Consider the following 17,580-nt stretch of genomic DNA (forward strand, 5'->3'; position numbering starts at 1 on the left):
GACACAAATCCCAGAAATTAGGGGCAAGGTTTTTAAGTTGTGCCCAGGGGGTATTTAAAGTTTTTGTAACCATTTGGATGGCTGTTTAACTTTAAAAGAGACTGAGTCTTATATGTCAATATAAAACGAACAGAAATTAATCAAAACAAACTTTTTCCACAGAATAAGTTTTTCAAAGAAAGTAAAGAAGTATGACTGGATTGAAAATCTCTATTGATAAGCTCCTATGATTTTGGGATGTTATCCCAATTTAGGCTTAAAAATGGAAAGGGGGGTATGTCTCGCCCAAGGGGTACGGTTAGCTCAATTTTTTCAGAGATTATTCTCTGGGGTAAGAAAATTGCACATTTAGTTGAGAATAGGGGAGTGGTAAGGGCCACAGAAATTGACCAAAGACTATTTGTTTGTGACATGTTATAATTCGAGGAAGCTCTTATGGATCCTTCGCAATGTCCAAATTCCCATAGTTTCCCAAGAGTATACTTGAGAATAAACGCGTATAAATAAAACACACTATGTGCACCTTATTTTCCCCTCCTCAACGCCTCGCTCTTTAAGCTAAAGTTTTTTATTGTCTTAAAAAATAAAGTTGTCAAAAAGAGTCAAACTTCAGCGTAAAGAGCGAGGCGTTGAGGAGGGGACAGCCCCTTTTATATACGGAATAATTTATGTTCGTTTTAAGTTTTAATGTCGCTTCTTACTTTCAGTTAAGAAAACTTGTTTTTTTTATTTAATTTCTGATCGTTTTTTAGTTAATGCAGCTTTTATTTTGGCTCACCATCATTGAATAAGTAAACAAAACCTGCATAAAAGTTTTACTCTTCTTTTGTTAAATGGCTGTCTCTAAATTTAGTTCTGACGTAATTTACAAATTAACTTACGAAACGAACTTCTATGTTCGTATATTTTTCTTCTGGCAAAAAATACGTTGCAGATATAGTTGCAGATTTTTGCAGATATGAGCTTGAAACCTATGTAATAGGGTTTTCTGATACGCTGAATCTGACAGTATGATTTTCATTAAAATTATTTCACTTGTAGGGGATGTTTCCTCCCTCTTTAAAAAATCAGGTAAATTTTCTCAGGCTCTTAGCCTTTGATGAGTAATACTAAACTTAATAAAATTTATATATTTAGAATCAGCATTATAAGCCCATTCTTTTGATACATTTATTGACATCAAAATTCCGTTTTTAAAAGTTTCGATTACTATTGAGCCGTATCGCTTGTTTTTTTTTGTTATTGTTTTTTTCATTACGTATATGTTATTATGTATATGAGGGGGTCTCCCCTTAGTCAATACCACGCTCTTTACGTTAAAAGTTAAAAAAAAATTATTCACAAACCCCTGAATCACAAAGGCCGTTTAATTAGAATAGATAGGTCTTTTGAAAGAACTAAAAAAAACTGTAGCGTAAAGAGCGAGTTATTGACTTGGGGGAGAACCCCCTCATATACGTAATAATTTATGTTCGTTTTAAGTTCTAATGTTGCTTCTTACTTTCAGTTGAAAAACCTTTTCTTTTTTTTTTTTTTCTGATCGTTTTTTAAATAATGCTTGGAAATCCGGCGCCCCCTTCACAGAAATATCCCTTACCACAAAGAAACATCATCCATGGAAAGATTCTCCCGAGTAACCACCTCCTCCCTGGCCCCCCCCCCCCCCACCAGAAAAAAAATCCTTCCTGAAAATGTCTGTATACTTCGCAATAACCAATACAATGTATAACCAATACCAATGCAAGCAATGGGCAAAGTTCATATCTTGCAGCCCTTCCCCTGGGAACTTTGGGGTATTAAGTCATCCTAAAAGACATATTTATTAGATTTTCGACTATGCTGAACAAAATGGCTATCTCAAAATTTTGATCGGGTGACTTTGAGAAAAAAATGAGCGTTGGAGGGGGCCTAGTTGCCCTCCATTTTTTTGGTCACTTAAAAGGGCACTAGAACTTTAAATTTCCACTCGAATGAGTCCTACCACGATATCCTTGGACCACTGGTTCGAAACGATCACCCCTGGGAAAAAAAAACAAAAAAAACAAATAAACACGCACCCGTGATGTATCTTCTGGCAAAAAATACAAAATTCCACATTTTTGTAGATAGGAGCTTGAAAACTCTGCCGTAGGGTTCTCTGATACGCTGAATAGGATGGTGTGATTTTCATTAAGGTCTACAACTTTTAGGGGGTCTTTCCCCCTTTTTTCGAAAATCAGCCAAATTTTATCAGGCGCGTAACTTTTGATAGGTAGGACTAAATTTGATGAAACTTATATATTCGAAATTAGAATTAAATTCTTATTCTTTTGATGTATCTATTGGTATCAAAATTCCGTTTTCTACAGTTTCGGTTACCATTGAGCCGGGTCACTCCTTACTTACAGTTCGTTATCACGAACTGTTTGATTTACCTATTATCCCTTACTGGTTTTGCAGAATTTACACTCTTTTGAAAATATCGCAAAAATTGCTGCTTCAGATGAGACAGCCATAGGAGATACGAGGTATATCGGTAAATAATTGAATGATATATCGATAGTAGAATTCGCTTTGGCAAAAAATGCTGCATTATTCGTAGTATTGTAACTCCTTTGACAATTTTGGAAGAAATAGCATTATTATGGTGCCTTCATACCAGATCATAATCACTAAAACAATAATTATCACAGACAATTTATTTGGTGCACGGCTTCTCAGCCATGTCTTGATGCAACCTACTGCAAAATACTTGATAACTTCAATTCAAAGTTATCAAGTAATTTGCAGTAGGTTGCATCAAGACATGGCTAATTGTAGAAAGAGAAAAAGCCAAGACAGATAGTCCAAGAAATTGAGAGGCAAATGTTTAAATGACTGCGGCATGGGTAAATGGCGGGAGTAAGTATGACTCCCTTATTGGCCATTTACTTGTCAGGTTAGTTTTTGGAAAGGCACCTACCCTTTCCAAAAACTACCCTACCCTACAGAAGGTCATGAGGAAGGCTTTATCTGCCTTCCTACTCTACAGAAGGTCATGAGGAATGTCTAATCTGCGTTGATACACTGTAAATTAATATTTGGAAAACCTTCTAAGCCTTCTCAAAGCTTCCTTAGCCTTTTCCACATGCTCATCAATAGACTTTGGACGTATCATTAACACTGTGTCATCAGCAAAAGCAGATCATAAAGGTCTTGAAGATAAGATTTCATGGTGTTGAAAAACACCAGATAAAGCAAAAATCAGCACCAGGGGAATTCAATTTCAGAGGGCTAGCAATTTTACTCGCTTCTTTACTGGTACATGACTCAGTAGTCATTTCTAAATGGTTAAGTAGCGACATAAACCAAAAGAGTCTTTATACAGTCAGGTTGTCAAAATGTTGATTGTGTAAATGGACTGGAAGCTAATTTCTTCCAAAAATTCTTCTTATTTCTATAGGGTTTCTTTGTGGATATGCAGTGAGACATAAGCATTGATACCGATAACGTTCCGCCAGAGCTGGGACGCCAATGCACGAAATTGTAAGAAGAGGGTTTAATATTTTTTTCAAGATCTTGTGTGTGGGGGGGGGGGAGTAAATTTCGATTATTTAACAAAAAGAACAAACAAGGTATTTTCTAAAATCGGGTGGGGTATTTGCCCACCCCTCCTTCACCTCTTGCCTCCTATCCCCCAATAGATGTGCCTTGGTTGGACTTTACACTTATTTAGAAAGATCATTTTTTTTTCTGTTGACAGAAACTGGCACCAATCTGAAATACTGAAACGCTTTCATACTAGTCTCAGTAGAATCTTCTTAGTAACAAAGAAGATTTTGTCGGTATTAAGAGTTTCGTGTTTAAAGCAACAGAACATCAGTTTGAAACATGGCTTATTTGATCTTCTATTAGATTAATCCATACTTTCAGTATGTGCTTTCTGGTGCGCATTGAAATATTCCAATGCATCCGAATCTGTAATACTTGCAAAATACTTTCGAAAAATAACCCCTAATACTCTGCGGCTTCTCTCAAAATGTAAGTATTTCTTATAATAAGGTTTTATAATTCTCTAATTTTTTTCTTGAATAAACAGTATGGACAAATCTACAAACTATGAAAACTGTAATTCAATCAGTGAACATATTTGTTCCATACATAGTCAGAGTTCATATGACAAAGTTGCATCAAGTTAATGTAAGTAAACTATTGAATGTATTCTCATAGTCTTTATTCAGTCAGTGTACGTAACTGAACAGTTACTTTTTTTCAGATTGGTTTTTACATGGCATATTGCAATAGCGACTGGATTGACACAGGTCTCCGAAGAGCCAAAAATCTTTGCTGCAAGGACCAAAAAGCACTTTCTTGCTGAAAGATTTTTCTGATATATATATATATTTTTTTTTATTTTACATTTTGCTTATATAAAAAAGAAAGACTAAATAAAAAAGCGTAGAATACATTCGAGCATGATATAATCAAAGCAGTTTGAAGCAATAAAAGTTTTCTGTAAATTTGGCTTGCTTTTCCTTCATTACCCTTCTCATACCTCAAGAAATTCACGACGGAAGAAAAAGAATCCACTTTCTTATCCCATAGATTTCTAGTAATCTTATGAGAGCTAAAAGTATGCTCATTTTTCATTTTGTAGCTAAGGAGGTTGCCGGTGACGGGGGGGGGGGCGTGAGCCTTCTTCGTGCTTCCAATCAACATGTTGAGAATTCCCAAATGATTCAACTTCCAACAAGTTGCAAAGTGTCTGACTATCTTTTAAGAAATTGGCGAAGAGCGGACAAAGGGAGGGTTTAATGCTGCACTTCATGCCTCTAGCATGAATGATAGGAAATTCTTTGTGATTCCAGCTCAAAGAAGGTGTCACATGCGTATGCCTAACTGTTTCATAAGACTTTGGAGGTAGGGAGTCTAAAAAGACTAGGGAGTCTTGGGTCACTTTTGTGTTCCAGTCATACGGATTCAAAATAATTCCAGATGAAATAAAGAGCAGAATTTCTACCTTTTTACTAGAAGTTTTGAATTGATGAAGGTCAAAGGGGAATCGAAATTGGTCATTTAGTCAAACATACTAAAATCCTGGTGAGTCTAGGGTTCATCTAAAGTGTGACGTGTCTAGTTTCTGAATAAGGCTAGTGGTGGGAGGGGGTGGAGGAGTAGCAAAAAAACTTTATACCTGTAATCACGCACAATATTCTCGTTAATGATGCACAATAACAGCTTATATAATGAAAACAATGTAATATTCATAACCACGGAGCTATTAGTGCCCCCTCGGGCACGGTGTTATAAGACAGAGCATGCCTTTTTTGTGCCTTCTTTAGAAGTCTTAAGATGTCCACCATGGCTTCTCCCCATCCAGAGGGCCCTGTATGCCTGCTTCATATCGGCTTGGGCAGGCAGCACTGGTCATTCAAAAGAGAGGAGAGAATTACCCACCACTCTCTTATCATCAGCTGCAAACGGCACTGGATCCTCAGAACCGGTGCTAGCAAAGAAACGTATTTTTCTCACATTAGATTGTGCCTCAAAATATCTTCTTGAGCCTTGATTGGCACGGCATGTATCCACAGGGACTGATTTATGTGCAGGATTTTGACGTTAATCCCTCACTTCAATCCATCTGATATTGGTAGAATATTCCACAGAATACTCTGCCTTGGTGTCAGACACTGGGCAGAATGGGTAGTCGCTTGATAGCAACTGAAATTAACATTAGTAGGCTTTTATCTTTGCTTACTATTCTCAAGAGTGCCAAATTTTGATAGAGATACCATAAATCACAAGGTCAGTCAAGACTGTTTCATTTATATTCAGAAAAGATATGAACAGTCCATCTTTCTGTTAAAAATTTGGCACCAAAAAAAAGAAATGATACAGGCACTATGGAACTGTATGATCCCTTTATTTTGCCCTCAAACCAAATCCAGACATAACTTATTTTGCCCCAATACGGGACTTAGCTTGGTTCTGCGCAAAGCCATTGTAAGGCTTTGTGCTGTATGCACATGCCTTACTTTTTCACAAAATGTTGGAGGTAGGGGGTCTTCAGAGGCTATTGGGCCTCTTTAGGGTCCCTGCATACAAATTAAAAAGAGATCAAATTTCAAAGAGGGCTCACTTGGTTGGAAATTGAAAGTTCTAGTTAACTTTTTAAGTGTCAAAAGTGATCAGAGGGCAACAAGACCCCCCCCCCCCTCCACGTCCTATTTTCATCAAACCCATCCGATAAAAACTTTGAGATAGCCATTTTTTTTTAATATTTCAAAGATCATATAACGGAAACTCCAAGGTCAATATAACCCCCCAGGGCCTGAGGGCAGGCGTTGTAATTCAGGTCCTGGGGACATATATGGTTCTTTTGAAAGGGATGTTCGTAAAAAAAAATGAGAGAGGGCTCAATTGATTGGAAATTAAAAGTTCTAGTTCAGTTTTGAGAGTCAAAAAAGATTGGAGGGCAACTAGCCCCCCTCCATGCCCCTTTTTCCCCAAATACACCCGAGAAAAGTTTTGAGATGGTCATTTTTTTAAAAATAGTTGAAAAGTCAGACGACAAAAAATCAGGTGTTGACACAACCCCCTAGGACCCAGGGGCAGGTGTTGTAAGTTATGCCCTGGGGGCATACATGGTTCTTATTAAGGGGGTTCTTGTGTAAACTTCAGAGAGGGCTCATTTGATCGGAAATTGAAAGTTCGAGTTCACTTTTAAGAGTCAAAAGAAATCTGAGGGCAACTTGCCCCCCCCCACCCCCTCACGCTTTTTTTCCCAAAACCCGTCCGATACATATTTTGAGGTAGCCATTTTTTTAATAGGTCTAAGGTCGGACAAGAAAGTGCCTGGTGTTGATACACCCCCCAGGGCCCGGTGGCAGGCACTCGACTTATGCCCTGGGAGCATATATGGTTCTTTGAGAGGGACGCTCGTATAAACTTCAGAGAGGGCTCATTTGATTGGAAACTGAAAGTCCTAGTTCACTTTTTAAGCGTCAAAGGATATTGGAGGGTAACCAGCTTCACCCCCCCCCCCCCAAACCCTTTAGTTTTAGTTTACTTTTTAAGAGTCAAGAGATCGGAGGGAAACTAGCGCCCCCCCTAGCCCTTTTTCCCCAAACCCATCCGCTACGAATTTTGAGATAGCAATTTTATTTTAAAAAAGCTCAAGAATTAGACAATAAAACTCCATTGTCGACACAGCTTCCTAGGGTCCGAGGGGTAGACGTTGTAAGTGTTGTTTTGGGGTCGTATATGGTTCTTATGGAAGGGATGCTCGTATAAAAGTAGAAATGGGGGTACCAGCACAGAACGAACACCCTGCTGCCATCTACAATTTAGTCTAACTCTGACAGCACACCAAATATGGGCATAGAGTCCCTAGGGAGAATGATTGCGTAATCGGTCAATGACCTCTTTTTCCAAGGTCGATTTATTTGATGTTTCTATGTGTAATAACTCCGGAACGAAGGTTGCACATGCGCATTGAATTCTAACGGGAAAAATGTTTTTGATCTAGAACTCGAGGGGGAAGTGAATTCCCGAGAAAGTGATTGCGTAATCAAAGTGTGTCAACAACAACAACATCGACCTTGACATTTGCTGAGAGCGTGCACTTACAACAACAACAACATCGACCTTGGAACACCTGTGCTGTCGACCTCAATTCACCTATCGTGAATCAATAATTCCCCTCAGAAACAACAAATTAATTCCCCTTTCTTGACAGATCAATCAACCAATGACATCATCTGTCAGACTTTAAAAATTTCCGCCTAGAAACGATTCTCCAGGAATAGATCCAAGTCATTAATGTCTTCGCCTCGGAAACAACTCTTTTGGTCGAACTCCAAAGGATATTAATAGCCAAAGGCCATGGAAACAATTCTCCAAGAAACATCTTAGCGATGAATTGTTTTAGCGCGAGAATAAGGTTTCTTATTAATTTGAAATGCATTAGCGCAGAGATGCCAAAAACAAAAGGAACACGCTGAATTACGTTTAGGGATTATTTGGGCGAAACTGTTTTAGACAGGTTATGGAACTATTTCGGGGAAACAGTTAGAGACATTTTAAAAGATGATTTTTGAAGAGATTTTAGGAGAGAATTTGAGGGTAAAACTCTGTGGTCGTTATAATACACAAGTTTCATTTGAACAGTGTTGTGAGGTCCTCTAACCCAACCCCAAAGGGTTCCAATCCTCCTACCCCAACCCCGAAGGAAGCCCCCGGGCCTCCCAGGGCCCCCCCGCGCCCCAAGGGCCCCCCGCGCCCCCCAAGGCCCACCCCGACCCCCCAAAGGCCATCCCCGGGCCCCCCAAAGACCCATCGAGCTCCCAAAGGACCAACGGGGTCCCAAAGGCCCTCCACCGGTCCCCAAATGTCCCCCAACTGCCCCCCCCCGGACCCCCAAAGGCCCTCCCTGTGCCCCAAAGGCCATCCCCGGGCCACCCAAAGGTCCATCGAGCTCCCAAAGGACCAACGGGGTCCCACAGGCCATCCACCGGTCACCAAATGTCCCCCAGGTCCCCGACTGCCCTCCTCAGACCCGCAAAGGCCCTCCTCTGGTCCTCAAAGGGCCCCCGGATCCCCAAAAGCCCACCCTGGGCCCCAAAGGTCCCCCCGGTCCCCATACAGGCAAACAAAAACTTACACATCCATACGAAAACTTACATGCACACAAAAACTTATAGACACACACACTAAAACTTACACACACACGTCCAAACTGACACAAACAAAATCTACCACACCACCCAACCTAAAACCAACACCACAAAACCACTTAGACACATCCTAAAAAAATTACACACACACACACAAAATCTTACACACAAAAAAAATTACACACACACACACACAAAAACTAAATCACAAAAGAAAACAGTTACACACACACACACAAAAAATTACACACACACACACGAAAACATACGCACACACAAAAACTTACACACATGCACAAAAACTTACACACACACACACACACACTTACACACACACGAAAACTTACGCACACACACGAAAAATTACACACACACGCAAAAACTCACGCACTCACAAAAAAACACACACACACACTCACACACTAAAAAACTAAAACAAGCACATTAAAACTTACAAGAACATAAAAACTTACATGCACACAAAAACTTACACACACACTCCAAAACTTACACACACACGCGAAAACTTACACTCACACATAATAACTTACACACACACACGAAATCTTACACACATTCATGAAAACTTACACACACACGTCAAAATATACACACACACAAAAAATTACACACAAAAACAAACACAATCTGACAGCGAGACGCGGGCGCGCACACGCAAAAACACACAATACCAGCCACTCTCACACAAACACACACACGCACACACACACACACACACACACACATTTAGAAGCAATGTATTGCTCCCTCCTCCCTTTCACATAATGTTCTAAATATATTGTTAAACTTAATTTAAAAATAATCTCTTTCACCGGCTCTCTGACAAATACAAGGCCCTTACTTTTAATGCGAAGAAATAGTTTGTTTTAATTTTACACTGATGGCGGTAGAATTGAAGGCATTGACCTCCCCCATTACATAATTTACTTACAACGAAGCTGTTAGATGAAATTTATTGCCCCCTCCCCCCTTTCACATAATGTTCTAAATATATTGTTAAACTTAATTTGAAAATAATATCTTTCGCCGGCTCTCTGACAAATACAAGGTTACGAAACTACAAGCTTAATATACAGCAATCTCTTTTTGCTTAAAACTGTTTTAATTTGACAGCCAAAACAAAACCCTTCGACTAGACCGATAGCGTGAACACAGCGGAAAAGGGTGACAGCTAATTATAGGCCTCACATTGGAGTCTTGTGTCAAAACAGAGCGGTATTTTCATTAAAAATTGACAGAAGTCAGTGATCGCTTTAGCTGGAAATATAGAAGGAAGGAATTTAACGAAAAGGTATTTCTTTTTGCGAGAATTTGATTGTAAAACAATGGTTTGGGGGGGGGTTTGAGGGTAAAGGAATATATTTACGTTTGAGCTGAATAGACGGGAGGAGGTCCAAGGAAAATTCGTTTGAAAATAAAAATGCACTTACATTGCTAATTGCGGCTGTCAATGCTTCTAAAGAGTTAAATTTATCCATTGTTGTATCAACTATGTCAAAATAAGAAAACACACAAAAGTTAGAAAAAATACAAAATATTCCTTTGTTAACTCTGCAAATCATCTAAAAATGAAGAATTCATACATATTTTCATCTAGCTCAGGGTAAATGTTTTAAATATGATCCATCATATTGCGAAAACACACAAACGGTATAAAATATACAAAATATGAAAGCACCGGCTATACAAAACTGGTAAAAATGTATAATTCATACCTATTCTCTTCTATATAAGGGTAAGTGTTTTAATTATGAGCCAATCTGTGCAGAAAACACACAAAAGTTAGAAAAAATGCCCAATGTAAAGTTACTAAATCTGAAAAACGGGTAAAAACTAAGTATTCATAGACATTTTCTACTAGCTAAAGGGTAAATGTTTTAAATATGAGCCATTCTATTGCGAAAACACACAAAATTTATAAAAAATGCAAAATATTCATTTATTACCTATGAAATAAGTCTAAAAATTAAGTATTAATAAACATTTTCAACTATCTAAAGGGTAAATGTTTTAAATATGAGCCATTCTATTGCGAAAACACACAAAAGTTTGAAAAAATGCAAAATGTTCCTTTATTACCTCTGCAAAACGGCTAAAAATGAAGAATTCATACACATTTTCAACTAGCTAAGGGTAAGTGTTTTAAATATGAGCCATTCTGTTGCGAAAACACACAAAAGTTAGAAAAAATACAAAATATTCCTTTATTACCTCGGAAAAACGGCTAAAAATGAAGAATTCATACATATTTTCAACTAGCTAAGGGTAAGTGTTTTAAATATGAGCCATTCTATTGCGAAAACACACAAAAGTTAGATAAAATGCAAAATGGTCCCTTATTACCTCTGCAATACAGATAAAAATGAAGAATTAATACAACATTTCATCTTTCTAAGTTTATATGTATTATTTATGAGCAATTCTATTGCGAAACCACACAAAAGTTAGAAAAAATGCAAAATATTTCTTTATTACCTCTGCAATACGACTAAAAATTAAGAATTCATACAAATTTTCAACTAGCTAAGGGTAAGTATTTTAAATATGAGCCATTCTGTTGAGAAAACACACAAAAGTTAGAAACAATAAAAAATAATCCTTTATTACCTCTGTAAAACGGCTAAAAATGAAGAATTCATACACATTTTCAACTAGCTAAGGGTAAGTGTTTTAAATATGAGCCATTCTGTTGCGAAAAGACACAAAAGTTAGAGAAAATACAAAATGTTCCTTTATTACCTCTGCAAAACGGCTAAAAATGAAGAATTCATACACATTTTGAACTAGCTAAGGGTAATTGATTTAAATATGAGCCATTCTATTGCGAAAACACACAAAAGTTAGAAAAAATACAAAATAATCCTTTATTACCTCTGCAAAACGGCTAAAAATTAAGAATTCATACACATTTTCAACTAGCTAAGGGTAAGTGTTTTAAATATGAGCTATTCTGTTGTGAAAACACACAAAAGTTAGAAAAAATACAAATATTCCTTTATTACCTCTGCAATATGGGTAAAAATGAAGAATTCATACACATTTTCAACTAGCTAAGGGTAAGTGTTTTAAATATGTGCCATTCTGTTGCGAAAACACACAAAATTTAGAAAAAATGCAAAATGTTCCTATTTGACCTATCTATAACGTCTATATATTATGTATTAATTCACTTTTTAACCTCTCTAAAGGGTCAATGGTTTATAATTGTGATAAAATATTGCGAAAACACACAAAAGGAATACGTATAGCAAAATGTTCCTTTTTTACATCTTCAATAACGCTAAAAATGAAGAATTAATGCAAATATTCAACTAGCTAAAGGGTAAATGTTTTAAATATGGGCCATTCTATTGCGAAAACACACAAAAGTTAGAAAAAAATGAAAATGGTTAATAGAGGACATAGTAAAAACGGCTAAAAATTAATAATTACTACAGATTTTCAACTAGCTAAAGGTTAAATATTGTAAATGAGATGAAGTATATTTCAAAAACACACAAAAGTTAGAAAAATGCAATATGATCCTTTTGTAACTATTATTACTGTCTATTATATTTGAATTAATTCTCAATTACAACGAGCTAAAGGTAAAATGTGCTATTTATTAGCCTTTATATTGCGTAAACACACAAAAGTTTTAAGGAATGCAAATTGATCCTTGTTTACCTCTGCATTACGGCTAAAAATGAAAAATTCATACACATTTTCAACTAGCTAAAGGGTAAATGTTTTAAATATGAGCCATTCTATTGCGAAAACACAAAAGTTAGAAAAAATGCAAAATGTTCCTTTATTACCTCTGCAATACGGCTAAAAATGAAGAATTCATACATATTTTCAACTAGCTAAGGGTAAGTGTTTTAAATATGAGCCATTCTATTGCGAAAACACACAAAAGTTGGAAAAAATACAAAATGTTCCTTTATTACCTCTGCAATACGGCTAAAAATGAAGAATTCATACACATTGTCAACTAGCTAAAGGGTAAATGTTTTAAATATGAGCCATTCTATTGCGAAAACACACAAAAGTTAGAAAAAATGCAAAATATTGCTTTACTACCTCTGCAATACGGCTAAAAATGAAGAATTCATACACATTTTCCACTAGCTAAGGGTAGATGTTTTAAATATGAGCCATTCTGTTGCAAAAACACACAAAAGTTAGAAAAAATACATAATATTCCTTTATTACCTCTGCAAAATGACTAAAAATGAAGAATTCATACACATTTTCATCTAGCTTTGGGTTAGTGTAATTAATCTGCGCTTGTCAGTTGATATAACACTCAAACTATAGACATAATACATAAGATTCAATGATGCGCTCTGAAAAACGCATAAACATTAATAATTCATACATATTTTCAACTAGCTAAGGGTAAGTGTTTTAAATATGAGCCATTCCGTTGCTAAAACACACAAAAGTTAGAAAAAATGCAAAATAATCCTTTATTACCTCTTCAATATAGCTAAAAATTAAAAATTCATACACATTTTCAAATATATAAGGGTAAGGTATTTACATAATAGCCATACTGTTGTGTAATCACACATAAGTTAGAAAAAATTCACAAAGTTTATTTATTTACTATGCAATTCAACTAATATTTATTGATTCAATAACGATATTTCAACACTCCTTGACTGAATGTTATTAATTGGCCATAATGTTGCAAATACACACTAAAGATATAAAAACAAAAAAATGTAACATAATTGAATCTGAAATTTGGCTAAAAATGAAGAGTTCATACACATTTTCATCTAGCTAAGGGTAAGTGTTTTAAATATGAGACATTCTGTTGCGAAAACACACAAAAGTTAGAGAAAATACAAAATGTTCATTTATTACCTCTGCAAAACGGCTAAAAATGAAGAATTCATACACATTTTCAACTAGCTAAGGGTAAGTGATTTAAATATGAGCCATTCTGTTGCGAAAACACACAAAAGTTAGCAAAAATACAAAATAATTCTTTATTACCTCTGCAAAACGGCTAAAAATGAAGAATTCATATACATTTTCAACTAGCTAAGGTAAGTGTTTTAAATATGAGCCATTCTGTTGCGAAAACACACAAAAGTTAGAAAAAATGCAAAATGTTCCTTTATTGCCTCTGCAATACGGGTAAAAATGAAGAATTCATACACATTTTCAACTAGCTAAAGGGTGAATGTTTTAAATATGAGCCATTCTATTGCGAAAACACACAAAAGTTAGAAAAAATACAAATATTCCGTTATTACCTCTGCAATATGGGTAAAAATTAAGAATTCATACACATTTTCAACTAGCTAAGGGTAAGTGTTTTAAATATGAGCCATTCTGTTGCGAAAACACACAAAAGTTAGAAAAAATAAAAAATATCCCTTTATTACCTCTGCAATACGGCTAAAAATGAAGAATTCATACACATTTTCAACTAGCTAAGGGTAATTGTTTTAAATATGAGCCATTCTATTGCGAAAACACAGAAAAGTTAGAAAAAATGAAAAAATTCCGTTATTACCTATGCAATACGGCTAAAAATGAAGAATTCATAAACATTTTCAACTAGCTAAGGATAGGTGTTTTAAATTTGGGCCATTCTGTTGCGAAAACACAAAAGTTAGAAAAAATGCAAAATATTCCTTTATTACGTCTGCATTTCGGCTAATAATTTATTATTCCTTATCCTTTTCTTCTTTCTATGTTTTTGTTATTTATTTATGAGCCAGTATATTGCGTAAACAAAAAACTGATTTTAGAAATGAGGCATGTCACTTTTTGACCTATTAAATACGTAAAAAAAGTTCGTATTATTACGCAATTACTAATATCTAAAGGGAAAATATTATATTTATTAGACATTATATATCGTAAACACACAAATGTTAGAAAAAATGCACAATGTTACTTTATTACATATGCAATATTGATAATATCTTCGTATAATTACAAATTATAATATAGCTAAAGTGTCAATGTTTTTAAAATGATACATTCTATTGTATAAACACACAAAAGTTTAAAAAAATACAAATATTCCTTTATTACCTCTGCAAAACGGCTAAAAATGAAGAATTCATACACATTTTCAACTAGCTAAGGGTAAGTGTTTTAAATATGAGCCATTCTGTTGCGAAAACACACAAAAGGGAGCCATTCTGTTGAGAAAACAAACAAAACATATAAAATATAAAAAATAGTAATTTATTTCCAATTATATTCATATTATAAATTATTTTACATACACTTTGACATATATAGTCGGTTAAGTTTATGTAATATGCGCCAGTATGTTGCGAAAACACACAAAGTTTAGAAGAAATGCAAAATGACCCCCTCAGTAAAGGATCAAACTTAGAACCTTGGTAAAGTACTTTCATTTTATTTTGCATTTCCCACAAGAGGACACGTTTCGAATAAAAGTAAAGAGCTACCAGACTAAACCAAAGATATGATGAAATAATAACGAATAATTATTCAAACTTAAATTTTCTGTATTATGGGAATGGTTTATTTTCGAACCATTATATCTACCAAAGATACAATACCTGAGTTAAACTAAGAGGTTTCAATTTCAGTAAAAAATTACATTTTGACAACATTTGACAATTTACCAAATTTAAAGTTTTGTTTAGTTTCAAAATGTTTTCTGTAACTCATCATCTTTTAATCATTCACAAACAATACTATAGAAAACCACTTCCCACAGTTTGTTGATTTTAAATTATTAAGAAGGCTATTATTTCATTGAAATATACATTTTACATTTCTAATTTTCATGCTTTTGATATGTATCTTGTCCTTTTGGTGTAAATTGCAGCTGAAGGTTTATTTCATCATATTTTGCTTATTTTCGTTGGAAAACACACTGAAAAGACATATTATTGAACTCACATCAAACATTGCCGGGCTTGCATTTGAAGAACCTTCCATTATTTTCCATCTTGTCCTCTATTTCAGCATATTCTGACTTTTAAAGCATTTCAGCACTCTTAAATATACTAACCTAACGGTTATTTATTTACGAAATTGAGCAAACTGTTGATTAAGAACAATAGTTACCTTTCTATATATTAATTAACAATCACTAGAATTGGCACTTTTCACTCGCGGAGAATGGTTTCAAAACAATCATTCTTACATCGCATAGACTATTTATGTCAAACGAGACATCTTCAATGCAGATTAATTAATTGTTACGTTCGATTTTGTTTTGGACACAGGAGAGCATCAATGGGAAGTGAGAATTTCTGTAAAACTATCAAAGATTGATTAGGTGTATGGTGACTAGCTTAGCCTACGTACGAGAAAGAAAATTTCTTAGGTGTGGAGCTCCCCCACCACCTCAACCATCACTCTTGGAATCCCTTTAATTAGGTTAGAGACAGAAAAAAAGTTAGGTGTATGGTTAGGTTAGGTTATATTATGTTAGGTTAGGTTAATTAACGGCAGCCTCTTTTGTTAAGGTTTTTTATTTTGGGGGGGGCTACGTAGGCTAAGCTAGTCTAACCTAAATTAACCTAACCTAACATAATCTAACCTAACCTAACCATACACCTAACTTTTTGTCTGTCTCTAACCTAATTCAAGGGATTTCAATAGCGATGGTTAAGGTAGCGGGGAGGCTCCACACCTAAGAACTTTTTTTTCTCGTACGTAGGATAAGCTAGTCACCATATACCTAATCAATCTTTGATAGTTTTACAGAAATTCTCACTTCCCATTGATGCTCTCCTGTGTCCAAAACAAAATCGAGCGTAACAATTAATTAATCTGCATTGAAGATGTCTCGTTTGACACAATTAGCACATGCAATGTAAGAAGTATTGTTTTGAAACCATTCTCTGTGAGTGAATAGTGCCAATTCTAGTGAGTGTTAATTGATGTATAGAAAGGTAACGATTGTTCTTAATCAACAGTTTGAACAATTTCCTAAATAAATAACCGTTAGGTTAGTATATTTAAGAGTGCTGAAATGCTTTAAAAGTCAGAATATATTAAAATAGAGGACAAGATAGAAAATAATGGAAGGTTCTTCAAATGCATGCCTAGCAATGTTTGATTTGAGTTCAATAATATGTCTTGTCAGTTTGTTTTCCAACTAAAATAAGCAAAACATGAGGAAATAAGCCTTCAGCTGCAATTTACACCAATAGGACAAGATACTTATCTAAAGTATGATAATTAAAAATGTAAAATGTATATTTCAATGAAATAATAGCCTTCTTAATAATTTAAAATCAATAAACCGGGGGAAGTGGTTTTCTTTAGTATTGTTTGTGAATGATTAAAAGAAGATGAGTGACAGAAAACAGTTTGAAACTAAGCAAAACTTTAAATTTGTTAAATTGTCAAATTTTGTCAAAATGTAATTTTTTCCTGAAATTGAAACCTCTTAGTTTAACTCAGGTATTGAACCTTTGGTAGATATAATGGTTCGAAAATAAACTTTTCCCGTAATACAGAAAATTTAAGTTTGAACAATTATTCGTTATTATTTCATCATATCTTTGGTTTAGTCTGGTAGCTCTTTACTTTTACTCAAAAAGTGTCCTCTTGTGGGAAATGCAAAATACGATGAAATTACTTTCCCATGGTTCTAATTCATATCCTTCAATTAGGGGGTCAGGTTGTATTTTTTCTAACTTTTGTGTGTTTACGCAATAGAATGGCTCATATTTAATACATTTACCCTTAGCTAGCTGAAAATGTGTATGAATTCTTCATTTTTATCTGTTTTGCAGAGGTAATAATGGAACATTTTGCATTTTTTCTAACTTTTGTGTGTTTTCGCAACAGAATGGCTCACTTTTGTGTGTTTTCGCAACAGAATGGCTCATATTTAAAACACTTACCCTTAGCTAGTTGAAAATGTGTATGAATTCTTCATTTTTAGCCGTTTTGCAGAGGTAATAAAGGAATATTTGTATTTTTT

The 17,580-nt window shown here is 35.1% G+C and overlaps 1 protein-coding gene across 1 annotated transcript in view; it reads left to right on the forward strand.

Moving 5' to 3' along the window:
* LOC148949259 (uncharacterized) overlaps window positions 1-4,472 on the forward strand; it is a 65,842-nt gene extending 61,370 nt beyond the window's left edge. The window contains exon 4 of the mRNA XM_089092895.1: window positions 4,235-4,472. Within this exon, the coding sequence (XP_088949021.1) occupies window positions 4,235-4,336 (102 nt within the window). The 3' untranslated portion in view covers window positions 4,337-4,472. The remainder of the gene's footprint in view (window positions 1-4,234) is intronic.
* The last annotated feature ends 13,108 nt before the right edge of the window (window positions 4,473-17,580 follow it).

Source organism: Artemia sp. Qi Xiang Cuo, chromosome 8 (genome assembly GCF_049724085.1).
Source record: "Artemia sp. Qi Xiang Cuo chromosome 8, ASM4972408v1, whole genome shotgun sequence".
Lineage (NCBI taxonomy): Eukaryota > Metazoa > Arthropoda > Branchiopoda > Anostraca > Artemiidae > Artemia > Artemia sp. Qi Xiang Cuo.